Below are 14,152 nucleotides of genomic sequence, written 5' to 3'. Positions count from 1 at the left end.
TTTCTGGCCTCTCTATTCTGTTCCATTTGTCTATTTGTCTGTTCTCATGCCAATACCAGACTGTTATGCTTAAAGTCTCCTTGTAATATAGTTTGATATCAAGCATTGTAATCCCTTCTATTTTGTTCCTCTTTCTCAAATAGCTGTAGCTATTTGGGGTAGTTTTTGGTTCACATAAATTTTTAAAATATTTGTTCTATATCTGTGAAATATGTCATTGGTATTTTAATAGAAATTGGGTTGAATTTATAGATTGCTTTGGGTAGTATGGACATTTTAATGATGTTAATTCTTCCAGCCCATGAACATGGTATGTGCTTCCATTTATTTGTGTCTTACTTAATTTCTTCCTTCAATGTTGTATACTTTTATGAGTACAGGTCTTTTACCCTCTTGGTTAAGTTTATTCTTAGGTACTTTATTTTTCTTGCTATATTAAATGGGATTTTTACCTAGTTTCTGTTTCCAATATTTCATTTTTGGTGTACAAAAATGCCTTTGATTTCTGAATATTGACTTTGTATCCCACTGTTTTGCCAAATTTACTTATTAGGCAGAGTAAAATTGTGGTATAGTCTATAGGGTTTTCTATGTACACTATCATGTCATCTGAAAATAATGACAGTTTTACTTCTTCATCTCCAATCTGTATGCCTTTTATTTCTATTCCTTGTCTGATTGCTGTGGCTATAACTTCCAATTCTATGTTAATAACAATAGTGAACATGGACATCCTTGTCTTTTTCCTGATTGTAATGGGAAAGTTTTCAGGTTTTGCATGTTTAATATGATATTGGCTGTAGGTTTCTCATATATAGCCTTTATTATGTTGAGGTATACTCCCCCTATTTCTACTTTGCTGAGTGTTTTTATCATAAATGAGTGCTGTACTTTATCAAATACTTTCTCAGCATCTATTGATCTGATTTTGTGATTTATTGTCATTCATTTTGCATATATGGTATATTACATTTATTGATTTGCAATTATATCATCCTTGCATCCCTGGGATGAATTCCACTTGATCATGGTGTATGATCTTTTTAATGTATTGCTGGATCTGGATTGCCAGGTTTTTGGTTTTTTTTTTGGATTTTAGCATCTGTGTTCATTGGGGATATTGGCCTATAGTATTTCTTTCTTGTGTCTTGATCTGGTTTTGGAATTAGAATAATACTTGCCTCATTAGAAGAGTTTGGGAGTTTTCCCTCTTCTTGAATTTTTTGGAATGTTTTGGGGAGAATAGGAGTTAACTCTTCCCTAAATGTTTGGTAAAATTTACCTGTGAAGTCATTCAGTCCAGGTGCTTTTATGTGTGGGGAGCTTTTTGATTACTGCTTCAATTTCACTAATTGGTATTGGTCTATTTAGGCTTTTTGCTTCTTTTTTATTCAGTTGTAGAAGATTATATGTTTCTAGAATTTGTTCATTTCACACAGGATGTCAAATTTCTTGGCATATAGTTGTTTGTAGTAATTTCTTATGATCCTTTTATTTTTGTGGTATTGGTTGTAATTTCTTTTCTTTCATCTGATTTGATTTGTTTCCTTGCTCTTTTTTTCTTGAAGAGTCTAGTTAAAGGCTTGTCATTTTTTTTTTTTATCTTTTCAAAGAACCGTCTCCTGGATTACTGATCCTTTGAATTGTTCTTTTAGTCCCTATGCCCTATGTCATTTAATTCTGGCCTGATTTTGGTTATCACTTTTTTTTACCCACTCTGGGCTTTGTTTATTGTTTTTTCTCAAGTTCTTGTAGATGTAGTGTTAGGTTGTTTATTTGAGATTTTTCTATCTTGTTATGGATAGGTCTGAATTGCTATGAACTTCTCTCTCAGGACTACCTTCACTGTGTCTCATAGGTTTGGGGCTGTTTTGTGTTCATTTTCATTTGTTTCCAGAAACTTTTTGATTTTTTCTTGATCTTAATGTTAACCCATTCATTATTTAATAATATGTTATTCAGGCTCCATGAATCTAAATGTTTTTGAGTTTTTTCCTTGAGGTTGGTATCTAATTTCAAGCCATTGTGATCTGAGAAACTGCTTGATATGATTTCTTTTTTCTTGAGTTTTTTGAGGCTTGTTTTCTGTCCTATCATGTGGTCTATCTTTGAGAATATTCCAGTGCATTTGAAAAGAATGTATATTTTGCCTCTTTGGTATGATAGGTTTTGTATATATCAATTAAATCTATTTGATCTAGAGTGGTGAAGTGTCCTTCTTTATGTTTTTTTATGGCCTTTGTTTTGACATCTATTTTGTCTGATGTAAGTATTGCTACACCATCTTTTTTTTCATGTCCGTTTGCTTGGAATATTTTTTCCCATCCCTTCACGTTTAGTCTGTGTGGATCTTTTGTTCTGAGGTAGGTCTCTTATAAACAGCATATATGCAGGTCCTGTTTTCTTGTCATATTAGCTACCCAGTGTCTTTTGATTGGAGCAATTCATCTATTTACATTTAAGGTCATTATTGATAGGTACTTATTCATTCCCATTTTCCCTTTGTACCTGTGTTCCTCTGTTTCTCTCTCTTTTTCTTTATCTTATTAAGTCACTTTTGCACCTCTTGCAATGCTGGTTAGGTGGAGATGTGCTCTTTTAGCCTTTTTTTGTTAGGGTAACTCCTTATTTCACCTTGCATTTTAAATGAGAGCCTTGCTGGATAGAGTAGTCATAGTTGCAGGACTTTGCTTTTCATTACTTGGAATATTTCTTGCCATTCCATTCTGGCTCGTTGTGCTTTTGTTGAGAAGTCTAATGCTAGCCGTATTGGGTCTCCCTTGTATGTTACTAGCTGTTTTTCCCTTGCTGCCTTTAAGATTCTCTCTTTGTCTCTAAATTTTGTTATTTTTATTTGTGTCTTGGAGTGGGCCTCTTTGGGTTCATCTTGATTGGGACCCTCTGTGCTTCCCAGACTTGTATATTTTTTCCTCTCAACAAGTATTCTGTCATTACTTTTTTCAAATAGGTTTTCTATGCATCACTCCTCTCTTCTACTTTTGGTATCCCTATGATATGGATATTATTACATTTTCTGTTGTTCTGCAGCTCCCTTAGACTCTTTTTGTTCTTTTTTTTTTTTTTTAGCCTTTTTTTGTTTATTTCTCTGTCTGGGAATTTTTTTCTACTTTGCCCTCCAGCTTGCTGATTGGTCCTCTGCTTCATCTAGTCTGCTTTCAATTCCTTCTACTGTATTCGTCATTTAAGATATTGTATTCTTCATTTCCTCCTGGCTTTTATTGATAGTTTCTATACCCTTGCTCATGCTGGTATAGGTTTCAGGAAGTGCCTTGTAGCTTCCATGTAGTTCCTTGTAGTTCTCCCTCATTGATCTCATTGAGCATACGTATTACCATTATTTTGAACTCAATGTCTGATAGTTTGCTTTCTTTTATTTCATTTAGCACTATTTCTGAGGATTCCTCCTTTTCTTTTGATTGGGTTTGTTTCTTTGTCTCCCCATTTGAGGTGACTCTTCTTGTTTGTTTATGCACATTAGATTGATCTTCTTTGACTCTCTGTCTTCATGGTGTGGTAGGAGTCCTGTGGGATTTAGTGGTGCAGTCTCCTTGATCTCCTGAACTTGATGCTCTTGGGATGCCCTTTATGACATTAATGTTGGCTCTCTGGTTGTAATTGGGTTTTAGTTGTTGTTAGGTCATTCTTTGGTGGATCCTTCCCTCAGGCTGGCAGACTGAGAGTCACACCATCTACCACATATTGTATGCTATTGTACAAGTGGTGCCAGAACAAAATAAAACAGCACAGGAAATACTCACATCTACAAAAATAACCCCCACCCAGAACCACATTATCAAAAGCAAATGAACCAGTATTAATTAAGGTATAAAGAGATTAAAACTATTATAAGTAAGGAAAAATGAAGAGATGACTAACTGAAAGAAAAATGATTTTGAGAGGGTACAGAGGAGAAAAAATAAGAGTAGAGAATAGAAACAAGGCAAGGAGAGAAATAAAATACAGTTTACATCATAAATAAAAGAGGAAGGGAGAAAGGTGGAATGGAGTAAAAGAAGGGAAGCATATAGTATTAGGTTTAAACAAAAATTTGAAAAGAAATAGGAACCAAACTGGAGAAGAAGATCCACCACAGCACTAGCTACAACAAATGAGCAAAGATTAGTGTAGGTGAGATGAGAATAGAGAGGAAAAACAAATAAAGAAAGCTTAAGAGATATCTATAGGAAAAGGTTATTTTGACAGGATAGAGGGAGAAGGAATACTACGAGTGAGAAATGATAACCAGGCCAAGACAGGGGAAATTTTAAATTTAAAACAAAAACAAAACAAAACAAAACAGAAAAAGGGCAGAAGGAAGGTAAAAGGGAATAGGAGAGGGGAATGGTAAAATTTGATATTTGAAATACAAGATTAGTGTAAATCTAGAAATAAAATCGAAACAATTCAACAACCACCACCATATCCAGGACCAACAAGCAAAGACTGATAAAGATGAAGAGAGGATAGGGGTATTTAAGAATGGGAAAAAGAGTGTGATGTGACTAATATCAAGAAAAATAGTTTTGGGAGGCTGGAGAGGGGAGAAATAGTAAGAGCATGGAATAGAAACAAGTCATAGAAGAGAAAAAATATTAATAAATATTTAAATATTTAATTTAAAATATTAAATTTGAAATTAAAATTAAAGCAAAAATAAGAGGAGGGAAGAAGGTAAAATGCAGTAAGTGAAGGGAGGAACAAAATATGAGATTTAAAGTAAACTATAATATAAACACTAGTGAATTAATAGGCACAAACTTGAAGGAAAAGAAATGAAGGTTAAGAAGCTATGCAGGAGAGAAAGTAATATAAATCATGAACAAGACCGCAGTGGAATTTGTCTTAGTAGAATCCAATGTTTACCACTATCTTCTCTTTCTGAATCTGCCCCTTGTGATGTCAGATGGTATCCCAGTCTGGCCCTAGGCAGCCTGTTTGAGACTACAAGTTATATCCACAGTCTGTGGGTATCTCCTTCAGATTTGCCTGCACCCTACAGTTCTCCTCTGCTGGGTTTCTATCGGCCCTGGGCCTAGGAGTGGGCCCTTTAATGTCTTGAGAAGACTGCCAGTACCTTCTCCACCTGCCTCCAGAGAGGACCTCTGGTACAATCAGGTGGATGGGAACCCTGGGTGGCCCCCTGGGGGGCACTATTCAGTCTTCGGGGAAGATGGTGCAATTGTTTCCCCACTCACTTGCCATACATCTTGGTCTGCCCCAGACTCTTTCCAACAATGTATTGTTTCTGGTGGATTTGATGACCATTTCTTATGAAGGGCTAATCTGTGTAAAAGGGCCAACTCTTTCTTGCTTGGCACAGGCAGCAGCTCTGTCTAGACACTGAGGCTGGGTGGAGCACTGAACCCCCATTGTTGTATCTGCCTCTACTATCTCTGCTCTGCTGGGTTTAGTGAATCAGGGCCAGAGGAACAGTGTAGCTCATAGTGTCTGGTAAAGGGTCCTTTCAGAGCATTTTCTTTTTTCCTCTGCAGATATGTACCCAGAATGGGGCTCCCGAGCCTGGCCCTCACTGATCTGTAAAACCTGTAACCCCACAGGTGTCAGTTGGACACATCTGTCTCTGAGGTACTCTGGCTGGCTGCAACAAATCTCCTGTATTCAGTTTCTGGCCTTCTGGTCACCAGCCTGCCACTGTCTTGTAGGAGGTTTGACCCGAATTCTCCATTCTGAACAGCCCCCTGCTCTCCAGCTGTGCTGGGTTTGGACCCACAGTCCCTTCAGAGTGACTCTATCCCTTTGAGTTATTTATTAGCAGAGCTGCTGCACTCCTGCCTATGTGCATGCAAGCCTCGGGTTGCTGCCGGGTCTTAGGTCTCGCTTCAGCTCCCCTTTTAAAAGAGTTTATGTGCGGCTCCCACACTGTAGCACCAAGCCCTGGGGGCCTATTCTCCACATTTTCTCCCTTCCTGAAAATCAGTCTCTCATAGCCAGGCTGGCCACCACCTGTCAGAGCCTTTGATAGTTTTAGATAAATTTTCTCTCTGGGTCTTTCCTGGATGGCATTGGGAAGAGCCCTGCAGCTATACTATAACATGGGGTGGTGGCAGGATGCTAACCCCACTCCCTTCAAAGGTTCTCAGCCTTGGCCAGGTCTGCTCCTGCTGTGCTGTTTCCGAAGCCAGCACCTCTCCAGCCATCTCTCTCCACCACTGTGGCTTGTGGCCCCTGATCCAATCCACAGCTGCCCTGACTCTGCAGCCTCTGTGACCATGGTTTCAGCAGCAATGGTGGCAGTTGCTCTACTTGGAAAGCCCAGGCCATTCACTCCCAGGTGTCTTGCAGGTAGGCAGGCTCTTGCTCCCTCACACTCACTCCCCACACTTTCACCCCTATACACACTCACATTCTCACTCACTCTCCAATGAATTTTTGAGTTGATTACTCTGTGGTTTTGCTGCAAAGCCAGTCCAGGTCTGGGAACAAGTGGACAGAGGGCTTCCAGTGACTCTGCAGCCCAAGAGTAGTCCACTTTTTAACTGAGTTCATAAGGAACATTTCTTATTGTTCTTCACAAGCATGGCTTTAATAATTTCATAGTGTTCCATTGTATAAATGTACAGCAGTTTACCAAACTAGTCTCTTTTTGTTGTAAATTTAGCTTTTTTTCATGTTCTACTCTGTTGTGATAAATTGTTTTTATTTTTACATAAATTGTTTTAAACATGTCTGAATAAATTTTCTTAGGGTCCTTAGGATAAATTTTTGAAGTGGGATGACTATAATTAAGGGTCAAACATTTCTTAATATCACTGATACTCATTTCAAAATGCTTATTTGAAATATCTTTATTTTTTCATTTATTGTTTGTTTCAACAGATGTGTATGAAGTCTTTTGATATATAAGATACCATGCTCAATTCAAGAAATACATCTGTGAATGTGATACTATTACTTACATCAAGGGGCTTACATTCTACCAGGAGACACAAACAAGTAAACAATTGTAATTCAGAGAGATAATGGCAGTGTTAGGGTATCATTATCCATGACAGCTAATGTATAAGCATAAATAGTTAGGCCCAGGGTCACAAAATCATGAGAAAGAAATAGACTTTTTGTGAGGGGAACTAATTTCCTTAGGGAAAAAGTAGGTTAGAATTCAAGAGATTAAGAAAACAGATTGTTCTCATAATAGGCTATCAGGACTTGAGGAAAAAGTAAAGAAAGGGAGAGATGGTACAGTCTTTTTTGTGTGAAGAGGGGGAAGTAAGGGTGACTTGAGAGTCTGCACATATTTTGTAATAACATGAACAAGATCACAGGACACGACGAGATCAGTCCCGGTGGTGCGCAGACTGGCTGCTGGGTAGAGGGGGGTGGATTTCTGTAGAGGGTCTCTTTTCTCCTGAGGAGGAGGTAGTTTTCTTTAAAGCACTTTAAATATGGGAAAAACAATAATATTTCATGAAAATTAAAAAGTATTCTTTTCTTTTAGGATTCTCTCATTTGCGTGACCTCTCCTCTTGTGGTTTGTTATCTAACTTTGCTAAATGTGAAGACAACTTGTTGCTCTGAATTTAAAGAGGATTTCTTTTTTTTCAGTGAGAGTAGAAACCTATGCTTCACTTTTGCTCTGGGACCCTAGCCCTACCAGAATTGTGTAGTACTAAGATTACTCTCTCTGATGAAGCTCGGAGCTCCCAATTTTTCACTCAGCTATCATAAGCATAAACACTGGGGATGGGAGGTATTGGCGGTCTCCAGATGGGCTCAGCTGTAGTCTGTGACCAAAGAAAGGGGTGAAGATTGGTTTATAAAAATATTCAAGAAGTCAGCAAAATCCTACTGATGTAAGTGCATTGTTAACTAAAAATAATTTTGCAATAAAGTTTTGATACAATTGACAATATATCACTAAAATTAGGGAAAAAAGGTACCAGGAAATCTCCAATGAATCATCTCAGTGCCAAACATATTCTTTCCAGTTACCATTGTGTAATGGCAGCCCTACCTTGTTGTCATGATTGGGGTCAATTTTCTCTGCCACAGTTCCTTGTATGCCACTCCCTTGGCTTCTAGACTCTTGCTATGTCTATGATAGAAGTATTCTCTTTCTGCAGAAGCTTCTCTGCAGAAGTATTCACACCTGCAGAGCATGGATTGTGGATGGAAAACAAAATTCTCCAAGTAGGCCACTGAAAGTGAGACTAAGCAGGACCTTTTCAACTTGCACCCTTGGATTCCACACTTTTGTTTTCTACATAAGGATTAAAAAACAAAAACAAAAAGAATTGTTGTTGATTTAGGACCTATACTTCATCCTGGAGGATACTGCCCTATCTTTGCATGGTATCATCTTCAAGTTGGCCCCTCAACTGTGCCCTTAAATGGCCATTCCATTGCTCTAGCAGATGGTGTGGTGTGTTTTGGGACTGTCAGATCCCATGTTTATATGCCTGCTATTCACCTTCTGTTCTTTAAAGTGGGTTACTTGGTCCAGTGCAATGTCAGGTGGGATGCCATGTGAGAATAGTGATCAGTCTCTCTAAGCCCCAAGATAGTGGAACAGGTTCAGTCACTACAGTGGGTGACATAGGGTCTTGTAGCTTACTTGTACTCTCTGGTTCTATTATGCTCAATTCTGAATATACCATTTCCATTTTATAATGAATTACTACTGGCCTGCACAACATATGAATTGGTGGGCCTGAAAAATAATCCAACCAATACAGTTCTAGCTGCATGTTCACTGGATCTCTAACAGGACCCAGTAGTATAATAGTAATAGTTCATTCAGTGGTGTAGAATTTCTGCTGAAGCTGGCATTCTCCAGAACCTTAGGGGCCTCAGTTGTGATTTTCCTATTGGGACTTGCCATAATTCTGTGCATCAAAAGTTTCCACCACCAGCACTTCTAAATTATAGGGTCCTTCGATTCATATGGCTCATCTAAAATCATCTAAAAGGGTTGTTTGCACTACAGCTTGGACCTGTTGCAGAGTATCTCCCTTCTTCGGGCCCTGTAAAACACTGGCAGCTTTCAATGTGACTTGGTAAATGCATTGGAACCATAATCCCAAATGTGGGTTATTTTGCCTCGAGTGTGTGAAGAGGCCTACCAGGTTTCCTAGGCGTGGGAGATGCCAAATGTAATCATTAGAACTTTGCTTTGAGAGGGGAGGTTGTGGTATGTTCTTGATTAAGGGACCATTACATATTCATTGATGTGATAGGTATCTGAATATCTCAGTACTTACATTTTCAGTAATTCTTATTAATTCACATAACTTTTGTTACAGTATATTGTTATAATTGTCCTCTTTTATTATTATTGTTGATAACCTATTACTGTGGTTAAATTATAAATTAAACTTTATCATAGATTCATATGAATATTTAGTCATATATATTTTAAAAACATAGTATATATAGGGTTTGGTACTATCTGTGGTTTCAGGAATCCACTGAGGGCCTTGGAACATATCCCCTGTGGCTAGGAGGAGTCTGCAATATGTTCACCCTTTGTAGAAGGACTGGGAGAATCATTATCATGTAAACCTTCTGTGGTGTCACAGGGTGCTTTCTCCTGAGAGCTTGACTTTCCGGGCATAAAAACTGACCTATGTTCAGAAACTGGGCAAGGATTGTATCATCTTATTGGAACAGCTATTCTCAATTTCCCATTGTTTATTCTTAATTTTTCACTCATTGTGTAGATTAAGAATTCATTACTCTCCATTTAGATTAAGAGTGGGTTGTCCCTCTATTTTCCCTTATGGCACTGTGCTCTGCACACTGTCATTATGGCTGCCAGTGCGTCTGGCACCCTGGTTGACTGCTGCTCATTACGATAACTGGGCCTACCTTACTTGTAATGCATAAACACTATCAATGGACTTCTCATATTTGGAGATGTTATTATCCTCATTGCTATTAGGAAGCATTTTCTTAGATATTCCTGCTGTGAATGTAATGTGTTACCAAGTTTAGGAAACAGTGATTTGACATATTAATATGATTTTGATTTTAGATATGATATAGTATCTTATAAACATAGGCCAATGGACAGAATATACAAAACTGTATTATTTTAGATCAATTTTTTAAATTGTCCCTGATTTAAGATTTATCATAAAGCCACCTACTGATCAGTGCACCTGTTCTAGAATATGTTTGAATCATTATGTTTTTCCTTTAGTTTGATACCATAGGTAACCTTGCTCTAAATAATATAAATTACAAACTAAAAAAAGTACCAGTCTCTAATAAGAATTTTTTTCTGTCAGTTTCTTCTCCATGCTGTATGTGTACAGTACACATTTTAAATATAAATAACCTTATTAGTTTCAGTCCATTTCCTCTTGCATTTAACATTTATTTATCATTTGTCATTGAGATCTCATATTCTGTCATTTCATGTTAGTTGTGTTTTCAACTTTGAGTAATGTATAAAATAGGTAAATTTGCCTATGCTTTCCTCCAGTTTCATTGATGTAACTGTTGAACAGAAAAGGGCTGAGGTCAGAATCCTGCAGTTTACCTTCTGTGTTTGCAGTGACAAAGGTCTATTAATCAATATCACCTTGGGGCTGCAATGGCTCAGCCAGCATGATCCATATACTTGTTCTGTTATCCAGCTCACATTTCATTTTGTCAACAAGGGGATCATAAGAGGGTTCATCAGATGCATTGCTAAAACAGAGCTATTTTATCTTCATGATTTCTTTGTATTATTAAAACAATTATAACATATACACTTTGATAGGGAGCTTGCTGAGCACTTTACTTAAATTGTCTTATTTGTCATCACATCATTAGAAATTAGATACCATTACTATATTCATTTTACAGATAAGAAAATTTATGGATAAAAGTGGATAGGTGATACATGTATATTAGTTCAGCCTCTGGATTCATTCAACTCCATAGAAATGTTGCCAGAATAGCAATTATATTTAAAAAATTAATTGATAAATAAAACATGGAAGTCATCATTTTGTGCAATTTTTAAATGTATTTTATTGATTATGCTATTACAGTTGTCCTAGTTCCCCCCTTCATTCCCCTCCACCCTGCACACCTACTCCCACCCACATTCCCCCTCTTTAGTTCATGTCCATGTGTCATAAGTTCGTTAGCTTCTACATTTCCCATACTATTCTTGCCCTCCCCCTGTCTATTTTCTATCTACCATCTATGCTACTTACTCTCTGTACTTTTCCCTTCTCTCCCCCTCCCCTGTTGCTAACCCTCCATGTGATCTCCATTTCTGTGGTTCTGTTCCTGTTCTAGTTGTTTGCTTAGTTTGCTTTTGTTTTAGGTGTGATTGTTAATAATTGTGAGTTTGCTGTCATTTTACTACACATGTTTTTTATCTTCTTTTTCTTAGATAAATCCCTTTAACATTTCATAAAATAAGGGCTTGGTGATGATGAACTCCTTTAACTTGACCTTATCTGAGAAGCACTTTATCTGCCGTTCCATTCTAAATGAAAGCTTTGCTGGATAGAGCAATCTGGGATGTAGGTCCTTGCCTTTCATGACTTCAAATACTTCTTTCCAGCCCCTTCTTGCCTGCAAGGTCTCTTTCGAGAAATCAGCTGACAGTCTGATGGGAACTCCTTTGCAGGTAACTGTCTCCTTATCTCTTGCTGCTTCTAGGATTCTCTCCTTCATTTTTATCTTGGCTGATGTAATTATGATGTGCCTTGGTGTGTTCCTCCTTGGGTCCAACTTCTTTGGGACTCTCTGAGCTTCCTGGACTTCCTGGAAGTCTATTTCCTTTGCCAGCTTGGGGAAGTTCTCCTTTATTATTTGTTCAAGTAACGTTTCCACCTGTTGCTCTTCCTCTTCCCCTTCTGGTACTCCTATAATTCGGATGTTGGAACATTTAAAGGTGTCCTGGCGTTTCCTAAGCCTCTCCTCATTTTCTTGAATTCTTGTTTCTTCCTTCTTTTCTGTTTGGTTGTTTCTTTCTTGCTTCTGATCCACTCTATTGTTTTGAGTCCCAGTTTCCTTCCCATCACTATTGGCCCCTGTGCATTTTCCTTCATTTTACTTAGCATAGCCTTCATTTTTTCATCTGATTTGTGACCAAATTCAACCAATTCTGTGAACATCCTGATCATCATTGCTTTGAACTCTACATCTGATAGGTTGGCTATCTCTTGGTCTCTTAGATGTATTTGCTGTGGAGCTTTGATCTGTTTTTCTGTTCAGCCATTTTTTTTTTCTCATTGTGCCTGTTTCATATGAGGGGCGGAGCCTTAGGTGTTCACCAGGGTGGGGCAACCCAGTCTCTGGGTTGTGATGCTGTATGTGGGGGCAGGGTCCGAGAGGGAACATGGTGCTTGCTGCACTCTCTGTAGGATTTCAGTCCCTTCTGCTGCTTCCCTCAACCAAACTGGGCCCTTCTGGTGCTAATTCCTGTATGGGTGGGCTTATGTACATTCTAGGACCCCTTGAGTCTCTCCAGTGAACTCTCCTGTGAGGCTAGGAGTCTCTCCCTGCACCTTGACCCCCTTAGGTGTTTTCAATCAGTGACCTGAGGCTCTGTTTCCCAGCGCTGGGACCCTAGGCTGCGTTGTCGGTCTTGCTCCCCAGTTTCACCTGGTTTATCTGCAAGCCAATGTGGGACTGCTCAGTCAGCCAGCTGCCTTGCCTGCAGAGCCTCGCTTCACAATTGCTGCCTTGCTGGGTCAGCCCATTGCCACCCTGGGCCTGGGGTCTGCCAGCCACCGCCTGCATGCCCATGGTCTGCCTGCTGCAGTCTCATGCACCTGAAATGCCTTATGTGTCTGGTGCCAGTGATTTTTGTGCCTCAACCCCTCTCCACCTGGCTGCCCAACTCCGCCCTTCCTACTGGTCTGGATGAATATGTCTATTTTAACTCCTTGGTTGTCGGACTTCCATACATTTCAATTTTCTGTCAGTTCTGGTTCTTATCTTGTTTCTAAATTGTTGTTGTCCTTATTTTGGTTGTGCGAGGAAGCACAGTGTGTCTCCCTACACTTCCATCTTGGCCAGAAGTCCTCCATTTTATGCAATTTAAAGTTACCATTGTTCATAGTGCTCTGACTTTTCTCTATTTCCTGTTATAATGTTCAGATTTAATTTCTAATTCATTTATATTCCTAAAATGTTTTTAGGAAAAATTTTTCATAAAAATTTTCCTTTTAGGAAAAGTAGAGATTCCTTTTAATTAGTGCCAATATTTTAAATAAACCATTCGGAAAGACACCATTGGGGAAAAAATCCTTCTAAAGAGGTTCCTGAGATTGGGAATTCCAATTGAAGTGAAATAGACTTATCATGACAAATACTGCAATACTAAGAGCACTTCTCTGGATATAGGTACTGTTAAGAGACTTATGGCATTCCAGTGACTTTGTTACGTATATTAAAAATTAAACATTTGTCATCTGCTATGTCATTTTTATATATTTGAAAGCAATTTTATAATAATTTCCATATATATATTATTGCATTGTTTAATCCATTTAACAGAGTATGGGCTGTAGCATGTCTTCTATTTATTTTTATCGAGTTGTTAAATCCTTTATTCCTATTTAATAATATATGTTTAGTCAGCATCTTTTCAAATAGACAAAGAGGATGTGGAGAAAAGGGAACATAAGTTTTTTTAAAAAATATATTATATTTATTATGCTATTACAGTTGTCCCAATTTTTCCCACTTTGTTCCCCTCCACCAAGTAACCTCATTCCCTCCAGAAATGCCTCACCTTAATTCATGTCCATTGCTCATGCATATAATTTCTTTGGCTTCCCCATTGCCCATACTATTCTTTTTTTCTTAGATTTTTATTTATTTATTTTTAGGGAAAAGGGGAAGGCAAGGAGAAAGAGAGGGAGAAAAGCATTAATGTGTGGTTGCCTCTCACATGCCCCCTGCTGGGGACCTGGACCACAACCCAGGCATGTACCCTGACTAGGAATCAAACGAGCAACCTTTTGATTCACAGGCCCACGCTCAATCCACTGAGCTACACCAGCCAGGACTCCCATGCTATTCTTAACATTCCCCTGTCTGTATTGTAACTTTCAGTTGTGCTTCTTAATCCCTATACCTTTTCCCCCATTCTCTCCCTTCCCCCACCCAGCTGATAACCTTCCAAATGATTTCTATTATCTATGATTCTGTTCCTGTT

General features: G+C 38.3%; 1 protein-coding gene across 1 annotated transcript in view; it reads left to right on the top strand.

Annotated features, from left to right (window-relative positions):
• Positions 1 to 6,074: 6,074 nt before the first annotated feature.
• LOC114495030 (FUN14 domain-containing protein 2-like) overlaps positions 6,075 to 14,152 on the top strand; it is a 48,852-nt gene continuing 40,774 nt past the window's right edge. The window contains 1 exon segment of the mRNA XM_028510220.1: positions 6,075 to 6,324. Within this exon segment, the coding sequence (XP_028366021.1) occupies positions 6,075 to 6,324 (250 nt within the window).

Source organism: Phyllostomus discolor, chromosome 4, assembly GCF_004126475.2.
Source record: "Phyllostomus discolor isolate MPI-MPIP mPhyDis1 chromosome 4, mPhyDis1.pri.v3, whole genome shotgun sequence".
NCBI classification, from domain to species: Eukaryota; Metazoa; Chordata; class Mammalia; order Chiroptera; family Phyllostomidae; genus Phyllostomus; species Phyllostomus discolor.
This window is presented reverse-complemented; position numbering and strand designations above follow the sequence as displayed.